This window comes from Ixodes scapularis, unplaced genomic scaffold (assembly GCF_016920785.2).
Source record: "Ixodes scapularis isolate PalLabHiFi unplaced genomic scaffold, ASM1692078v2 PGA_scaffold2__306_contigs__length_199485367, whole genome shotgun sequence".
NCBI classification, from domain to species: Eukaryota; Metazoa; Arthropoda; class Arachnida; order Ixodida; family Ixodidae; genus Ixodes; species Ixodes scapularis.
This window is the reverse complement of record NW_024609857.1, coordinates 90,293,344-90,306,172: the sequence shown is the minus strand read 5'-3', so window position 1 is coordinate 90,306,172 and position 12,829 is coordinate 90,293,344. Positions and strand designations below refer to the sequence as shown.

General features: G+C 45.0%; 1 protein-coding gene across 1 annotated transcript in view; it reads left to right on the top strand.

Annotated features, from left to right (window-relative positions):
* LOC8040729 (cytochrome b5 reductase 4) overlaps positions 1–12,829 on the top strand; it is a 96,879-nt gene that overhangs the window by 70,371 nt on the left and 13,679 nt on the right. Inside the window, exons 11-13 of the mRNA XM_042291949.1 lie at positions 540–680; positions 2,427–2,570; positions 12,446–12,593. Coding sequence (XP_042147883.1) covers positions 540–680; positions 2,427–2,570; positions 12,446–12,593 — 433 coding nt within the window. The remainder of the gene's footprint in view (positions 1–539; positions 681–2,426; positions 2,571–12,445; positions 12,594–12,829) is intronic.

Sequence of the window (12,829 nt, the reverse complement as noted above, 5' to 3'; positions counted from 1 at the left end):
AGCGCGCGCCGGAAAGCCGGAACCTGGAAACATCACAAATAGGTGCCAGGTGACACCTCGATACGAAAAGAAGTGTGGTCGTTAATCTACGCTCCAAACCCGCATGCTCAAGCGCAGATATCCGGAGTCCAGAGCTCACTAAGTTAATGCGCCCATTCTCTCTATTGTAGTGGGGTTCATATTAACGATACATCGCTGTAGGTTGCAAACATTCCCGGGAATGTGCATTCTTTCTTACGAGGTCTGTAGGCCTCTGCGGTACTCTACTGCATCAATGCCAAGGCTGAGAGCGGTTCCTCGGATGCCACTCGAGAGAAAGAGGTGTTCCTCGAGATAGAAGCATCGGAGAATTCCCGTACTGACTTGTATGACTGGAATCGGTACCCGACAGACATTCCATCTTGTGTAGGTCACACTTACCGACGTTTTTGGGCGACGTCCTTTATTTTGGCCGTTCAAGGCATGTTTAGTGTTGCGTGAAATTGATCTTACTCCCAGGCATTATGGGTGACCAATCCTGCCTTGATTGACCTTTGCAGAGAGCTTTTCCAGAACCTGCACGCTGGTGGACAAGAGCAGCGTCACGCACGACGTCTTCCTCTTCACGTTTGCGCTGCCGTCGGGGTCCCTGCTGTGGGTTCCCATCGGGCACCACATCTCCCTCGAGCACGACGTCAGAGGCACGACTCTCTTCCTTCTTTTTGAGTTGTTCGGTTACAAAATGGTCAGGGAGAAAGTTGTTGCGTGATTGTTCGTACAATGGGAAAGCGTACGGGCATTTCGGTGTTTGGATGCCTTCGTCTTTGCTGTAGATAATCGTTCGACCGCTCTTGTACAACTGCTGGCCTAACGGCAGTCCAAAGGGCATGTCTGGTGCACTTTTACTTTTGTGCATTACACAATTTGTAAGCTATACTTGCCATATTTAAACATGCCTATTGAGCTACGGTAATTTTTTAATGCAAAAACATTAACTGTACCATGAAGCGGAGCCGGCGTTTTTTCGTAACCGCAAAAACGACACGGAAATTCCCTCCGCTGAACGGCTCTTAAAATGGCTGCGACGCGGCCGGCATGCCGGATAGTTCCAAGGAACGCCACCCCACAGAGTGGCGCTGCTCCCGCACAATGCCGCAGCAGCACACACCTGCCGCTCCCCAGAGCCCGGCCGGCCGGCGTCCGCAGAGAAAAGCGGGGCGCACAGCTTGTAGGAATATGCTACGTATAGTATGAATGCTCTCGCATTCCTACATGTAAGTTACGTGTCCTCCTGTAATTTTTTTTAGGTGACTAGGGTGCCCAATAAATGTGTTTACAAGTTGCTTGAGAAACTGAAGAAATCAGCGTTGTTTTGTTTCGTCTGTGTTCGTGCTTCCCATAATGTCTTACTGCAGCCAGCATGCTCATCTTCAACGTTGACTTGAACAAATCCTCCTCCTCCCTTTCTCGTTGGAAAAAAGGAATGGGGTTTGAAACTTCGATTACGTGTTTTGTATAAAAGCGGGAGGCTTGTGCAAACAATTTTGGACTTCACTAGCAAATAGTTGTAAACTTCAAAGGATGGGTGGATTACATTTGAGCCATAGAAAAAGGATGTCGTAAACTGCTTTAGCACACCTTCATCTGATGCAGCCACTAAACTCCCCTCTTTAAATTATGAAAAAAAAAATTTTAAAATAAAACATGAAACAACATTAGAAAGACAAGAAGGAGGGAGCAAAACAAGTGCCAACCATCAGCTGAACATTAATTGAAATATGTTTTTAACGCAGAATGTTTTCAAGGGCTCAGATTCCGAGGAAAGTGTGATGGAGCACCACGGAAACCATAATGAAACGTGTGGCACGTACTTCCGAGGACTATGTGTAAAAGAGCGTTAAATTGAGAAGGAGGAACGAAATTCTAAATGGGCCCCACCGGGAATCAGACCTACGACCCCGTGATTATGAGCTCAACATCCGACCACTGCAATAATCAGCAGGTAGATGCAAAGCTGGCGGCTTTATCTGTACCACAGCGATATCTACTAACAGTTCAAACGCGCGAACGCCAAGTGCCGGATGCCGGCATTCAAAGTTCAGCGTTCACGTTTTGCATTTGCCTTTGAACAGTTTATCGAGAGAAACGAGAAATCCAAGGCGTGCCCATCATCGCCCAGAAAAGGACAGAGTTCAGAATAAAAAAACTCATTACAACCGAAGGAAAATAATAATAGAAATATGCAATGTCCACCACAGACCCTGAAGAACGCTGCAGAAACAGACTCTGTGTATGTCGACTGTGTTGATAGAATCAAGATGTAAATCAATTATTTGTATTTTGGTGCTGTTTAAGTTTTTACTCGGTCACTAACGAACCTCCCGCAATTTCTACTCTGACGGTGTTTTGCAGAGGCCTTTCCTGACGTGTTTCTCATGTGCAAACAGGGATGAAGATCTCCCGGAGCTACACGCCCGTCCTTCCTGCCTTGAAGGCCAACCAGGGAAGGAGTGACGGGAAGACCGTTCATTTGATGATCAAGGCATATCCTGAGGGAGCACTAACACCGGTGCTGAAAGCGCTGCAAATCGGTTTGTACCATTCCTGCCCTAGTTGTATGTTGTGTGTCTCAGACAAAAAGAAATCCGAGAGGCTAGGCCAAAAAAAAATAAAAAACTACAGCACTCGGCAGAAAAAAAAAATTGCAAATGACCACACAAAGTATGCTGATATCGACAGCGGTAGCTGCTGCATTGTGGGAAGGCACATTGAAGGAGATTTGCCTTTAAACAGTACGCTGTACAATGCAAGTGTGGTTCTGCCTAATTTTATCAGAAATGATTATTGATGCTTCGACATTTTTTCAGTTAAGATATTCTTTGGATAGTTTAGATGTGAAGCCAACTTAAAGAATGGAATACCCAGGTGAAAATCAATCCACCTGTGGCTGGATCATGAAACGGCAGTGATGTGATTGCTGCGCCGTTTGTGCCAAACTGCACCAAAGTGCTTACCCTGCTACATCGACGAAAAGCGATCAAATTATTGGGCATTTGCGTTGCACATGAAACATGCGGCGTCTGCACCGGCACTTTTCATTCGTAAGTTTCGCGACTGGCTTAATGCGTAGCATGTGCACTTTATACCAATTCCTGGAATGGAGATACCGGCACTAATTCGGGTTTTAAAAACATGTGGCAGGGTGTCAAGTTGCTATCTGCCAGATGCAGAGCAGATGCCCCACAGGGCTTTCCCGCCAAATATGTAGCACCTCCACTCACGGCGATGTGTTGTGACATGCTGGAAAATGCTCGCTTACTAATCTAAATGATCTGGACTTAATTTCCGCGTGGCGCAAATGCTTTTTTTACTTTGATTGCCTCTTCCCCCCCCCCGTCCAAAACCCATCAGTGTCGAGCCTCGCAGCCAAGCTTTCATTCAGGCTAACATTTGGGATTCACAAAATGTCGAACAGCTAGCCAAAGAGAATTCTATGTTCATATAATAGCTGCAGACCCACTAAGTGGCCGAATCGTTACGATAGGTTTGTCCGAATTTTCAGGATATTTGATTACTGCCATGCTGAACCGAAATTTGGATTTCACAAAATAAGGTAGCAGGCGTGTTCAACGGGACGCCACAAAGCCCAAAACACCACTCATAAAGCGATATCTCAAACGGATAGCCGTATTTTTATAAAATAAGGATGCGATTGAGTGAGAATCACGACGTCGCATTTCCTGCAGAAGTGTTGAGGAGGAGGGGAAACGGGCCTTGTTTCCTTCCCTCTTTGCATCCTCGCGGAGTCAAAGCGAGAAGAAGAGGAAACGAGAATCACGACATCACGGGCTTTTTTGGCATTGTTCAAGAGCGCCCTTCTTTCACAAAAATATGACCATCCGTTGGAGATATCGCTTTATGAGTGATGCTTTCAGGTTTGTTGCGCCCCGCCTTCGCACTTCTGCATTGTTTTCTGAAATTGAAAATTCGGTTCAGCACTCAAGTGGATTCTGAGATTGTCTATCTACCGTCATAACTCAATCTAATCTATTGGCTTTAAGCAAACTAAAAAACCCGAAATTACATTCAATGGGCGACTGATTTCCCTATTAAAAATCCGATCAAAGATTGTGTCACGTCCCCCTTTCTGCGTTGTGGCGCAGAACAGCAGGGGGCACCACCAGACGGGAAGGCAGCAGGAAAGGGCTCTCTGAAAAGGAAGTACTTTGGGTTAAAGACAATGAAGAGAAATTATAACCAAATTGTTAGTCAGCGGTCTGTTCGTCCCTTTATATCCTTTGTGTTTTCGTGTCTATGTTCTAGCCTAGCAAGTGGACTGATTATCACCGGGGTAGCATTTGTTCTTAGACATCTTTAAATGTTTTGTTTAGGTTTATGGGAGCTTTTCCTTGCAAAATTTTACGAATTTTGATGATGGACCGCAGACTTGCTGAGCTGCTAGAATGAATTTTGCAAAAGCACAAGTTGTTAGTTCACATGAAGTGTAAATACAATGGTGTCACACTACACCATTGACATATGGAATCACAGTTTGGTGTTTCTTTATTTATCTATATATTTACATTTGATTGGTGTTTCTTTATTTATCTATATATTTACATTTGATCCTGCTGCATCCCTTAGGGCATTGCAGCAGGAAGAGGAGTATGTGAAGAGTTGGAGAATGAACATAGTGAATATTATAGTGGAAATAGTGAGGATGGCAACAGGTTTTAGTCTCTTGCAATACAAACAAAAAAATTATGAGTGACAGTGTGACAGAGCTTCAACTTGGAATAGATGTAGTTTCAGAGAAAGATAGTGCAGTGTCATCAGGTGGTTTTCCTCCTGGATTATCATGGTCCTAAAAAAAGAGCGTAGAACGATTTTGGCTTGAGGTTTTTCTGACAGGAAGCTATTAATGGCCCCCTTTTTTTTTTTTTGAAGTTGCTTTACGCGAATGATAACTATTTAAGACGAATTGAGCACTTCAATTTTATATTGCTTGCTTGCTTGTCAATTAGTTTTTTTTTGTAAGTCGGTTCCATTCAAATGAAAAAATGATCAGAGAGCTTCGTGCATATAATGAAACATTTACATTTTCATTTTTTCCCATGACAATAATTGTGCAGATTAAGTTGCCAACAATTACTGTTGAGAGTACAAAAGGCGGCATGTTTATTGCAAATATGAGAGTTGTCCTTTTATCAAAATGTGGTCTCGTCTACGTGATATGTTGTTTTTATTTATTCATTCGTTTGTATTGCTTTTTCCAATGTTTTTCTTTTTGCCCTTTAATGATGTGCACTCTAGTTTAATAGTGTACATTGTTGGTCTAATGGTACATCTTAGTTAAACATATAAAATACCGCAAACAAGACTAGGACAAGAAGTATACAAGACAAGCACTTGTCCTGTATATGTTTTGTCCTTGTCTTTTATGCACTATGTATTTTATATGTTTAACTCCAGCTTAAATTTGAATAAATCTGCAGTATTAATTAAAAAAGAAAAAGCTTAATCTAGATTTCACTAAAAATAAATGTGAAGTACAGAGTAGTCTTTATTTGTAGTTGTCTATCACAACACAAGTTTTTTTTCTTTTTAGAAAGCCCAACATTCTGTTAACTTTTTTAGTTAAGCAAGCACAAGTTTTTTTTTTTTTTTTTATTTGGGGTTGCATCTTTGTGCTTTCCCATCCCAGTTGGGAATGCCAAGGCCATTCAGACCCTGACTGGGAAACTTTCCAACCAACCCAGGCGAAAATTTTCAGTTCCATAAACCAGTTGCAACTGGTTTATGGAACCATTCCCAGTTGCAACTGGTCCCAGTTGGAGTCGTCCAACTGGGACCAGTTGGTCCCAGTTGCAACTGGTTTATGGAACAATTCCCAGTTGCAACTGGTCCCAGTAGGAGTCGTCCAACTGGTCCCAGTTGGAGTTGGTCCCAGTTGGAGTTGGTACCAACTCCAGCAACAATGAAACACGGCACAAAATGGAAGGTTGACAAGACTTTATTGTCAAAAACTTGGAGAATGAAACTAAGTAGGTTCGGTGACGTGCACGCTCCGTGTTTAGCCACTTGCTTGCGACGGTTGAATCGCTTTTTCAGAGGAGGTATTCATGAGATGAAGGAAGATCGGCCGCTGGCGTCTGTTAGTGAAGACGTCCTCAGCTTCTCTTCCCATCGCGTGAAGAAAGGGGCTCACCCGTGATCCTGCGTTGCGCAGGTGAAGTCCTGATAAGATGCGGTAGCGCACCCACCTTGCAATCTCTGTCACAACAGTAGAACATTTTCAAGGTAGACCTCCCGCCATTTTCGCCATTGTGCTCTCCGCGGCGTGTTCTCTTGCGTCCGGTCTATGTGCGTCCGGTCTTTCCTGGGTGCCCTCCGATCGCTGAACTGCATCTTTCCATCCTCGAAGTTCACCGCCGCCACCGTGGTGTGTGTACAGTTATGTCCAAAGAAGCGCCGCTGTAGTTTTGACATTTTCATAACGACGCCAACTTGGGCTGCTTGGGCGATGGCGACCCTTCTCTACCGCGTCCGTCCGACTCCGGATGGATGGATGGATGGATGGATGAATACGGCTGAGCCCTTTGGATCGGGCGGTAGCTTACGCCACCTAGCCATTTTGTTTTACCATTTAAGCTTAGAATATTTAAATGTGAAATCTATATTCACTCCGCAGTGCAAAGAAAGTGAGGCTATGAAACCCCCTTGCCATCAGTGGATAAGAAAATACCTAGTTTTCTCTCGATTTCTGCCACCATTCACTTAATCTTTGCTTGGTAATCTCTACAGTCTTGAAATCCACTCTCCCTTCGCTGTCTCTAAAACCCAATGACTTTATTAAATCTATGTTGTCTTCGGTAGGCATAGGGTGAAGCCCTTTACAGTAGAGTATCAAGTGCTCAGCCGTCTCGTCCTCCTCTCCACAAGCAGTGCACACTGTATCTATTTCCTGGTACTTCACTCTGTATGTTCTGGTTCGCAGAACACCCGTTCTTGCCTCAAACAGCAATGAGCTTCCCCTAGAATTGTCATAAATGCTTTCTTTGGCAATAACTCTTTTGTTTAATCTATAGCTTTCCAGAGCCGTCTTTGTCTGCATTCCCTCTAGCCACCAATCTCTTTCTGTGGCCTTAACTTTCTTCTTAACTGAGACTTGCTCTTCCGTATCTTCGCTATAGCCCAAAAACTTTCCTCTTAATTTCCTAGTGCGCTGTCTCCACTTTGTGTCTACACTCCTCGTGTATAAATAGCTGAAAACCTTTCGTGCCCATTGCTCCCCGTCCATTTGCCTCAACCTATCCTCAAATTCTACCTTGCTCACCGCTTCCCTGCTCTCAAATGATGCCCATCCCATGTCTCCTTGTACTCCCTGGTTTGGCGTTTTGCAATGTGCCCCCAAAGCCAGTCTACCTACTCCGCGCTGTTTTATTTCTAGTCTCGCATGCACTTCGGATTTCATGCATAGCACTGCGTTTCCAAAAGTCAAGCCAGGCACCATGACCCCTTTCCAAATCTCTCTCACCACCTCATACCTGTTGTAATTCCAAAGTGCTCTATTTTTCATTACAGCTGCATTTCTGTTGCCCTTACCTATTATATACTTTTCATGGTCTCTGAGATATTCTGCACCATCACATATCCATACTCCTAGATACTTGTATTTACTAGCTCTCTCAACTGTAATATTCTGTATCTTCAGCCTCTCAACTTCATCCTCGTTAAAAATCATGACTGCCGATTTTTCGCTACTGAATTCTAAACCTAATTCCTCTCCTTCCCTACCACAGATGCTCATTAATTCCTGCAACTCTGTCCTGTTGTTAGCCATTAGTACAATATCATCCGCATACATCAATCCCGGTAAGGATTGCTGAATTTTTTGGCCTAGCTTACTGTAAGAAAGGTTGAACCCAAGCCCACTCTTCTCTAGTCTATCCTCCAATCCTCTCAGATACAACATAAACAGCAAAGGCGATAACGGGCACCCCTGCCTAAGGCCTCGTCTTATCTCTATTTTCCCTGTCGCCTTTCCTTCCCATGTTATAATCACCTTGTTATCTTTGTAAATGTTCCTTAATAGTGCTGTTAGTCCTTCATCTAGGTTTAAGTTCTCCATTATGTCCCACAGGTTTCTTTGGTTCACATTGTCATAGGCACCCTTGATATCCAGAAATGCCAGCCAGAGCTGTCTGTTTTCTTTTTGCGCTATTTCTATACACTGTGTTAGAGAAAATAAATTGTCCTCCAACCTTCTTTGTTTTCGAAAACCGTTCTGTAATTCGCCCAGTATGCCCTCGCAATCTACCCATTCCTCCAGTCTGTTCTTTATAATCTGCATTACCAACCTGTAAATAACCGGTGTCACGGTTATAGGACGATAATTCCTAATATCAGACTTATCTCCCTTTCCCTTATATATCATACTCATCCTACTAAGCCTCCATTCATCTGGAATATTTCCTTTTGTTATCATGGTACTCACTACCTCCCTTAGTTTTGCCTTAGATTTAGGACCCAAATTCTTCACCAGCTTGATAGGGATACCATCTGTGCCTGTCGACGTGCCACTAGGGACTCTTCGTTCCGCCTTTTCCCATTCTCTTTGTCCAAAATCCGCGATGTCACAAACTGGACTGCTACTTCCTTCGGTTCTCCTATCTTCCACATGTAACCGTTCCCGAAATTTCTCCTTCATCACTGCTCCTATATATTGTATCGCATCATCTCCCTCTAATTGATCTCCCTGATGCGAGAGTATGAACCTCTGTCTAGCTTGCGTTGTTTCACCGAGTGAGTTCAAGTGGTCCCAAAACTTCTTGGCAGCGTTTCTATCTTTCTTACTTACATTACTCATCCATTCCTCACCCTTTCTCTGAATTTTCGCATTGATCAAACTGGATGCCTCTCGGCGACATGTTATAAAATTGTCCCATTTTCTTTTTACTTCCGTTTCGGACTCCCCACTACGCTTGGAATACCTGTGTTCTCTAGAGGCTTCCTGACGTTTTTGTATCGCTTGCTTCACTTCTTTGTCCCACCAGCTTTTTGGTCTATGTCCTTGCTTCCCCTTTCGTTTACTCTTAACTTTGTCTAGTTCTAGAGCAAAAAGCCTAGTTAGGCTCTCATAGGTCCAATCTGTATGCCGGTGCCCTGAAACTGCTGCCTCTATTTTTTCAACAACTATTTCCAACTCTTTGTCGCTGCAGAAAGTTTGCTTTGAATTATGTTGTCTAGTTTCAGGATTTACTTCTCTGGCAAAATTCAGCTTAATACGTTTGTGATCACTACCAAGACTTTTGGAACCTTCTTCATCTATTTTCATTACTTGTAACTTACCATATATTTTGTGTGACATGAGTACGTAATCTATAGTTGAATGCAGATTGCCAGTTTCCCAAGTTATGTGCCCGTCACACTTCTGACTGGTATTACATAAAACTAAGTCATGTTTTTCCACCAGTTCTAGTAATATGCTTCCAGTTGAGTCCGTATACCCATCCAGACCCTCAATATGGGCATTCATGTCTCCCATAATAATTATTTCGGAGCCTTCCCCTAGTTCACTAATGTCTCTTGATATGCAATCAATCATTTTTCTGTTTTCCTCTTTAGCACCTGTCCCTGTCCATAAGTAAACCACTCCAAGGACTGTTGATTCCCCAGCGACTTTTCCTTTCAGCCACAAATGTTCGGCGCACTCCTTTCTGATCCTTTGAAAGTTCATATTCTTCTTAATAAATGCTCCAATTCCACCTCCCTTCCTCGTTCCCTCCATTCTGTTGCATTCTTCCCACACATAGTCAGGGTTGCAAGGTGGCTGCTCCATGTCTCTGAGATGTGTTTCCACAAACCCATACACCATTAAATCCTCCTTTCTTAGTTGCTCCTCTACCTCTTCCCATTTTAACCTATTTCTACCACCCTGCATGTTAATATATCCAATGTCTGATTGTGCTGTTTTTTTATACCTGTTCTTACGTTTTCTCCTCTTTTTAACCCTGGGTGCCTCTCCTGACTTCGTTGGGTTTTCAATTACTTCAGTGCCCCCAGGGCCCTCGGTCCCCCCAAAAAAGCAGTCACCGTGCGGCCCATCCTATCCCCCACCCTGTAACCCGTGGCCTCACTGTAGTGAATGCCATCTGCAAATGGGCGGGAGCCAGCCTCGTACACCTCTCTGTTTACTTCCATTACGTCGTACCGAAGCTGTCGACTCATACCCTTAATTACTCCGTTGGCTTCGACAACCCTCCTCTCCGTTAACCCGGACTGCCCCCGAACTTCTGGAATGGTGCACACAACCACATGCACATTCTCAGACACGTCCCTCAGCTTACGTATTCCCACATTTAGCTGCTTTCCGAGGTTCTGGCTCCTACCCTTCAGCACATCATTAAGCCCCGCATGAACTATTACTAGGTTCCTTCCCTCCCGGTTATCCCACACCCCCTCACGTGCTGCGGTCATAGCATCCACCATACACTTCCCTGGCTGGACCTCTACGGTTACCCTCTGGTCTCCCTTCACCCTGTTATGTACACCCCTCCTAACCCGTGCTACGTTAGAGCTCCCCACTACCAGTACCCTAGATCCCCCTGGTGCCTGCGCGCCTTTGTCCTGCGACTTATCTCCTGTCACCTGACTGCCCGACGCCTGCTGCTCGAAGGCGCCATTGAGCTGAGGTTCAATCAGCTCTCCAGCGTCGTCGAGCCCGCCTGCCAACAGGCCGGACTCCCGACCACCAGGGACCCCAGCCTGCAGACTGGTGGTTCGTCCCGCTAGAACTGACACTTCCTCCTTTCTTCCCTCGCTACTCTCACTCGCTCGAATTACCCCTTCCAGGCGCTCTACCCTACTGTCACACTCCCTCTTACGCTCCTCTAAACCCGCCTTCCATACTTCCCCCAGCTCTTCCGCCTGCTTCTCGAGGCCGACCCGCTGCTCCCTCTCATGATTAAGCTGCCTAGTCAGCTCCTCTACCTGGGCCTCGAGACCCACCCGCTTCTCTCCTTCTGCCTTAAGCTGGGCCTCAATCTCCCGAACTCTACCCTCCCATTCCCCAGTTACCTGCTGAAGCTTCACACAAAGCCGACACTCGAAACTCACCTCCGCCGCCACCTCCAGGCTCCCGAAACCCGTCTCCTCCAGGTAACACCACCTCCCACACCCCTCGCACTGCACCAACTCGTCCCCACCCTTGTCATGCCGACCCAAATCTAGACCCATGTCTAGACCGGGAACAAACCGTCCCTTCCCGCCAAAAATTCAAACAGAGCCTACTTTGCGAAACTAACGTTAACTGCTGCTGTTCAAACCTAATACTGCTACCGCATAGTCACTTCCAATCAACTCTCAAAAAAAGAGAGAGAAAAGAAGAAAAACTGGCACTTAGCTTCGGATGCTCGAGGAGAACCAGGAAACACGTCCGCTCACCGCAACTCAGTCGAGAGACTCCGGCGTCAGCATAGGCAGCGCCATCTGTCGACAGCGCGTACCACTAATCCGCACCCGCGTGCCACGGCGGCCGGCTAGCTCTGATTAGTCAAAAGATAAATTTATTTATTAAAAGAAAAAAAATACTGTAGGTATTTAAATAAATGTTTTAATATATTTTAATAATGCACTAAAAGTGTAAATGTAGGTGAAAACATTTTGTCACTAATTATATTTTCCACTTAAAAATTATTTAGTTAATTAAAATTTTTATATTATTTTTATAAATATATAAATGTACCCCAGTAATTATAATTCCCTATTTGTATAAATCTAAAAATGTTAGTGTTTTTAGTTTTCTTCATTAGCAAAGGTCAATACACCCCCAACTTGTCCAAATTGTTGCCCAGTGTGAACTGGGAACGGGAAAGGCATTTGAAGTCCGACTGGGAATCGCTCCAACCAGTTACTTTCCTAACTGGTTCCAGGGCACTCCATTCCCAACTGGGAGTCAAACCAGTTGACTCCCAACTGGGAATGGTTCAAACCAGTTGACCCCTCAGCTGGCCCCAGTTGGACTCCTATTGGTCCCATTTGATTCCCAGTTGGGACCAGTTAGTTCCAGTTGATTCCCAGTTGGGACCAGTTAGTCCCAGTTGAAACCAGTTGAGGTGCCAACTGGTCCCAGTTAGAAATTTTCGCCTGGGAATTGATCCCATAATTGGTTTGAGTCTAACTTGTTCTTAAACTGGGGATGGTTGCACCAGTTGACTCCCATTTAGGAATTAGTTGCATCCAGCTGGCCCCCCAACTGGTCCCAGTTCGGCCCTCAGCTGATCCCAGTCGAGCCGCTATTGATCCCCATTAAATCTCTGTTGGGATCGGTTGGCATCCAGTTGGGACCATTAATTCCCATCTGGGACCAGTTCTTTCCCAGTTGGGATTTCAATTGGTCGCAGTCAGACATTTTCACTCGCTTTGGAGCATCCCCTGATTAAAACAGTCCCACGTGCGGTTGCAGGCGACACGGTGGAGATGAAGGACACGGAGGGGGACTTCGAGATGGCTCTGCTCCACAAGTGCCACACCCTGGTCCTCTTGGCAGCCGGCACCGGGTTCACACCCATGGTCCGCCTCCTCCACTGGGCGCTCTTCGTCTCCAAGCAAGTGTATGTCACCTTTGGCGCCGCCGAAAAGCGTTAACAGCCATCATATTTGTTAGGTAGTGTAGAAGCATTACTTCGATAATGCATATGGCGCATTGCTATTCCATGTAGTCAGACACCTTTATAATGAAGTTCACACGACCGTTAAAATTTTTTGTAGTACGAATAATTTTGTTGTAGTAGTTGAGTGCAAAACATTGATTATGCGAAACCGAATTTGTGCTATCACGTATTGACGT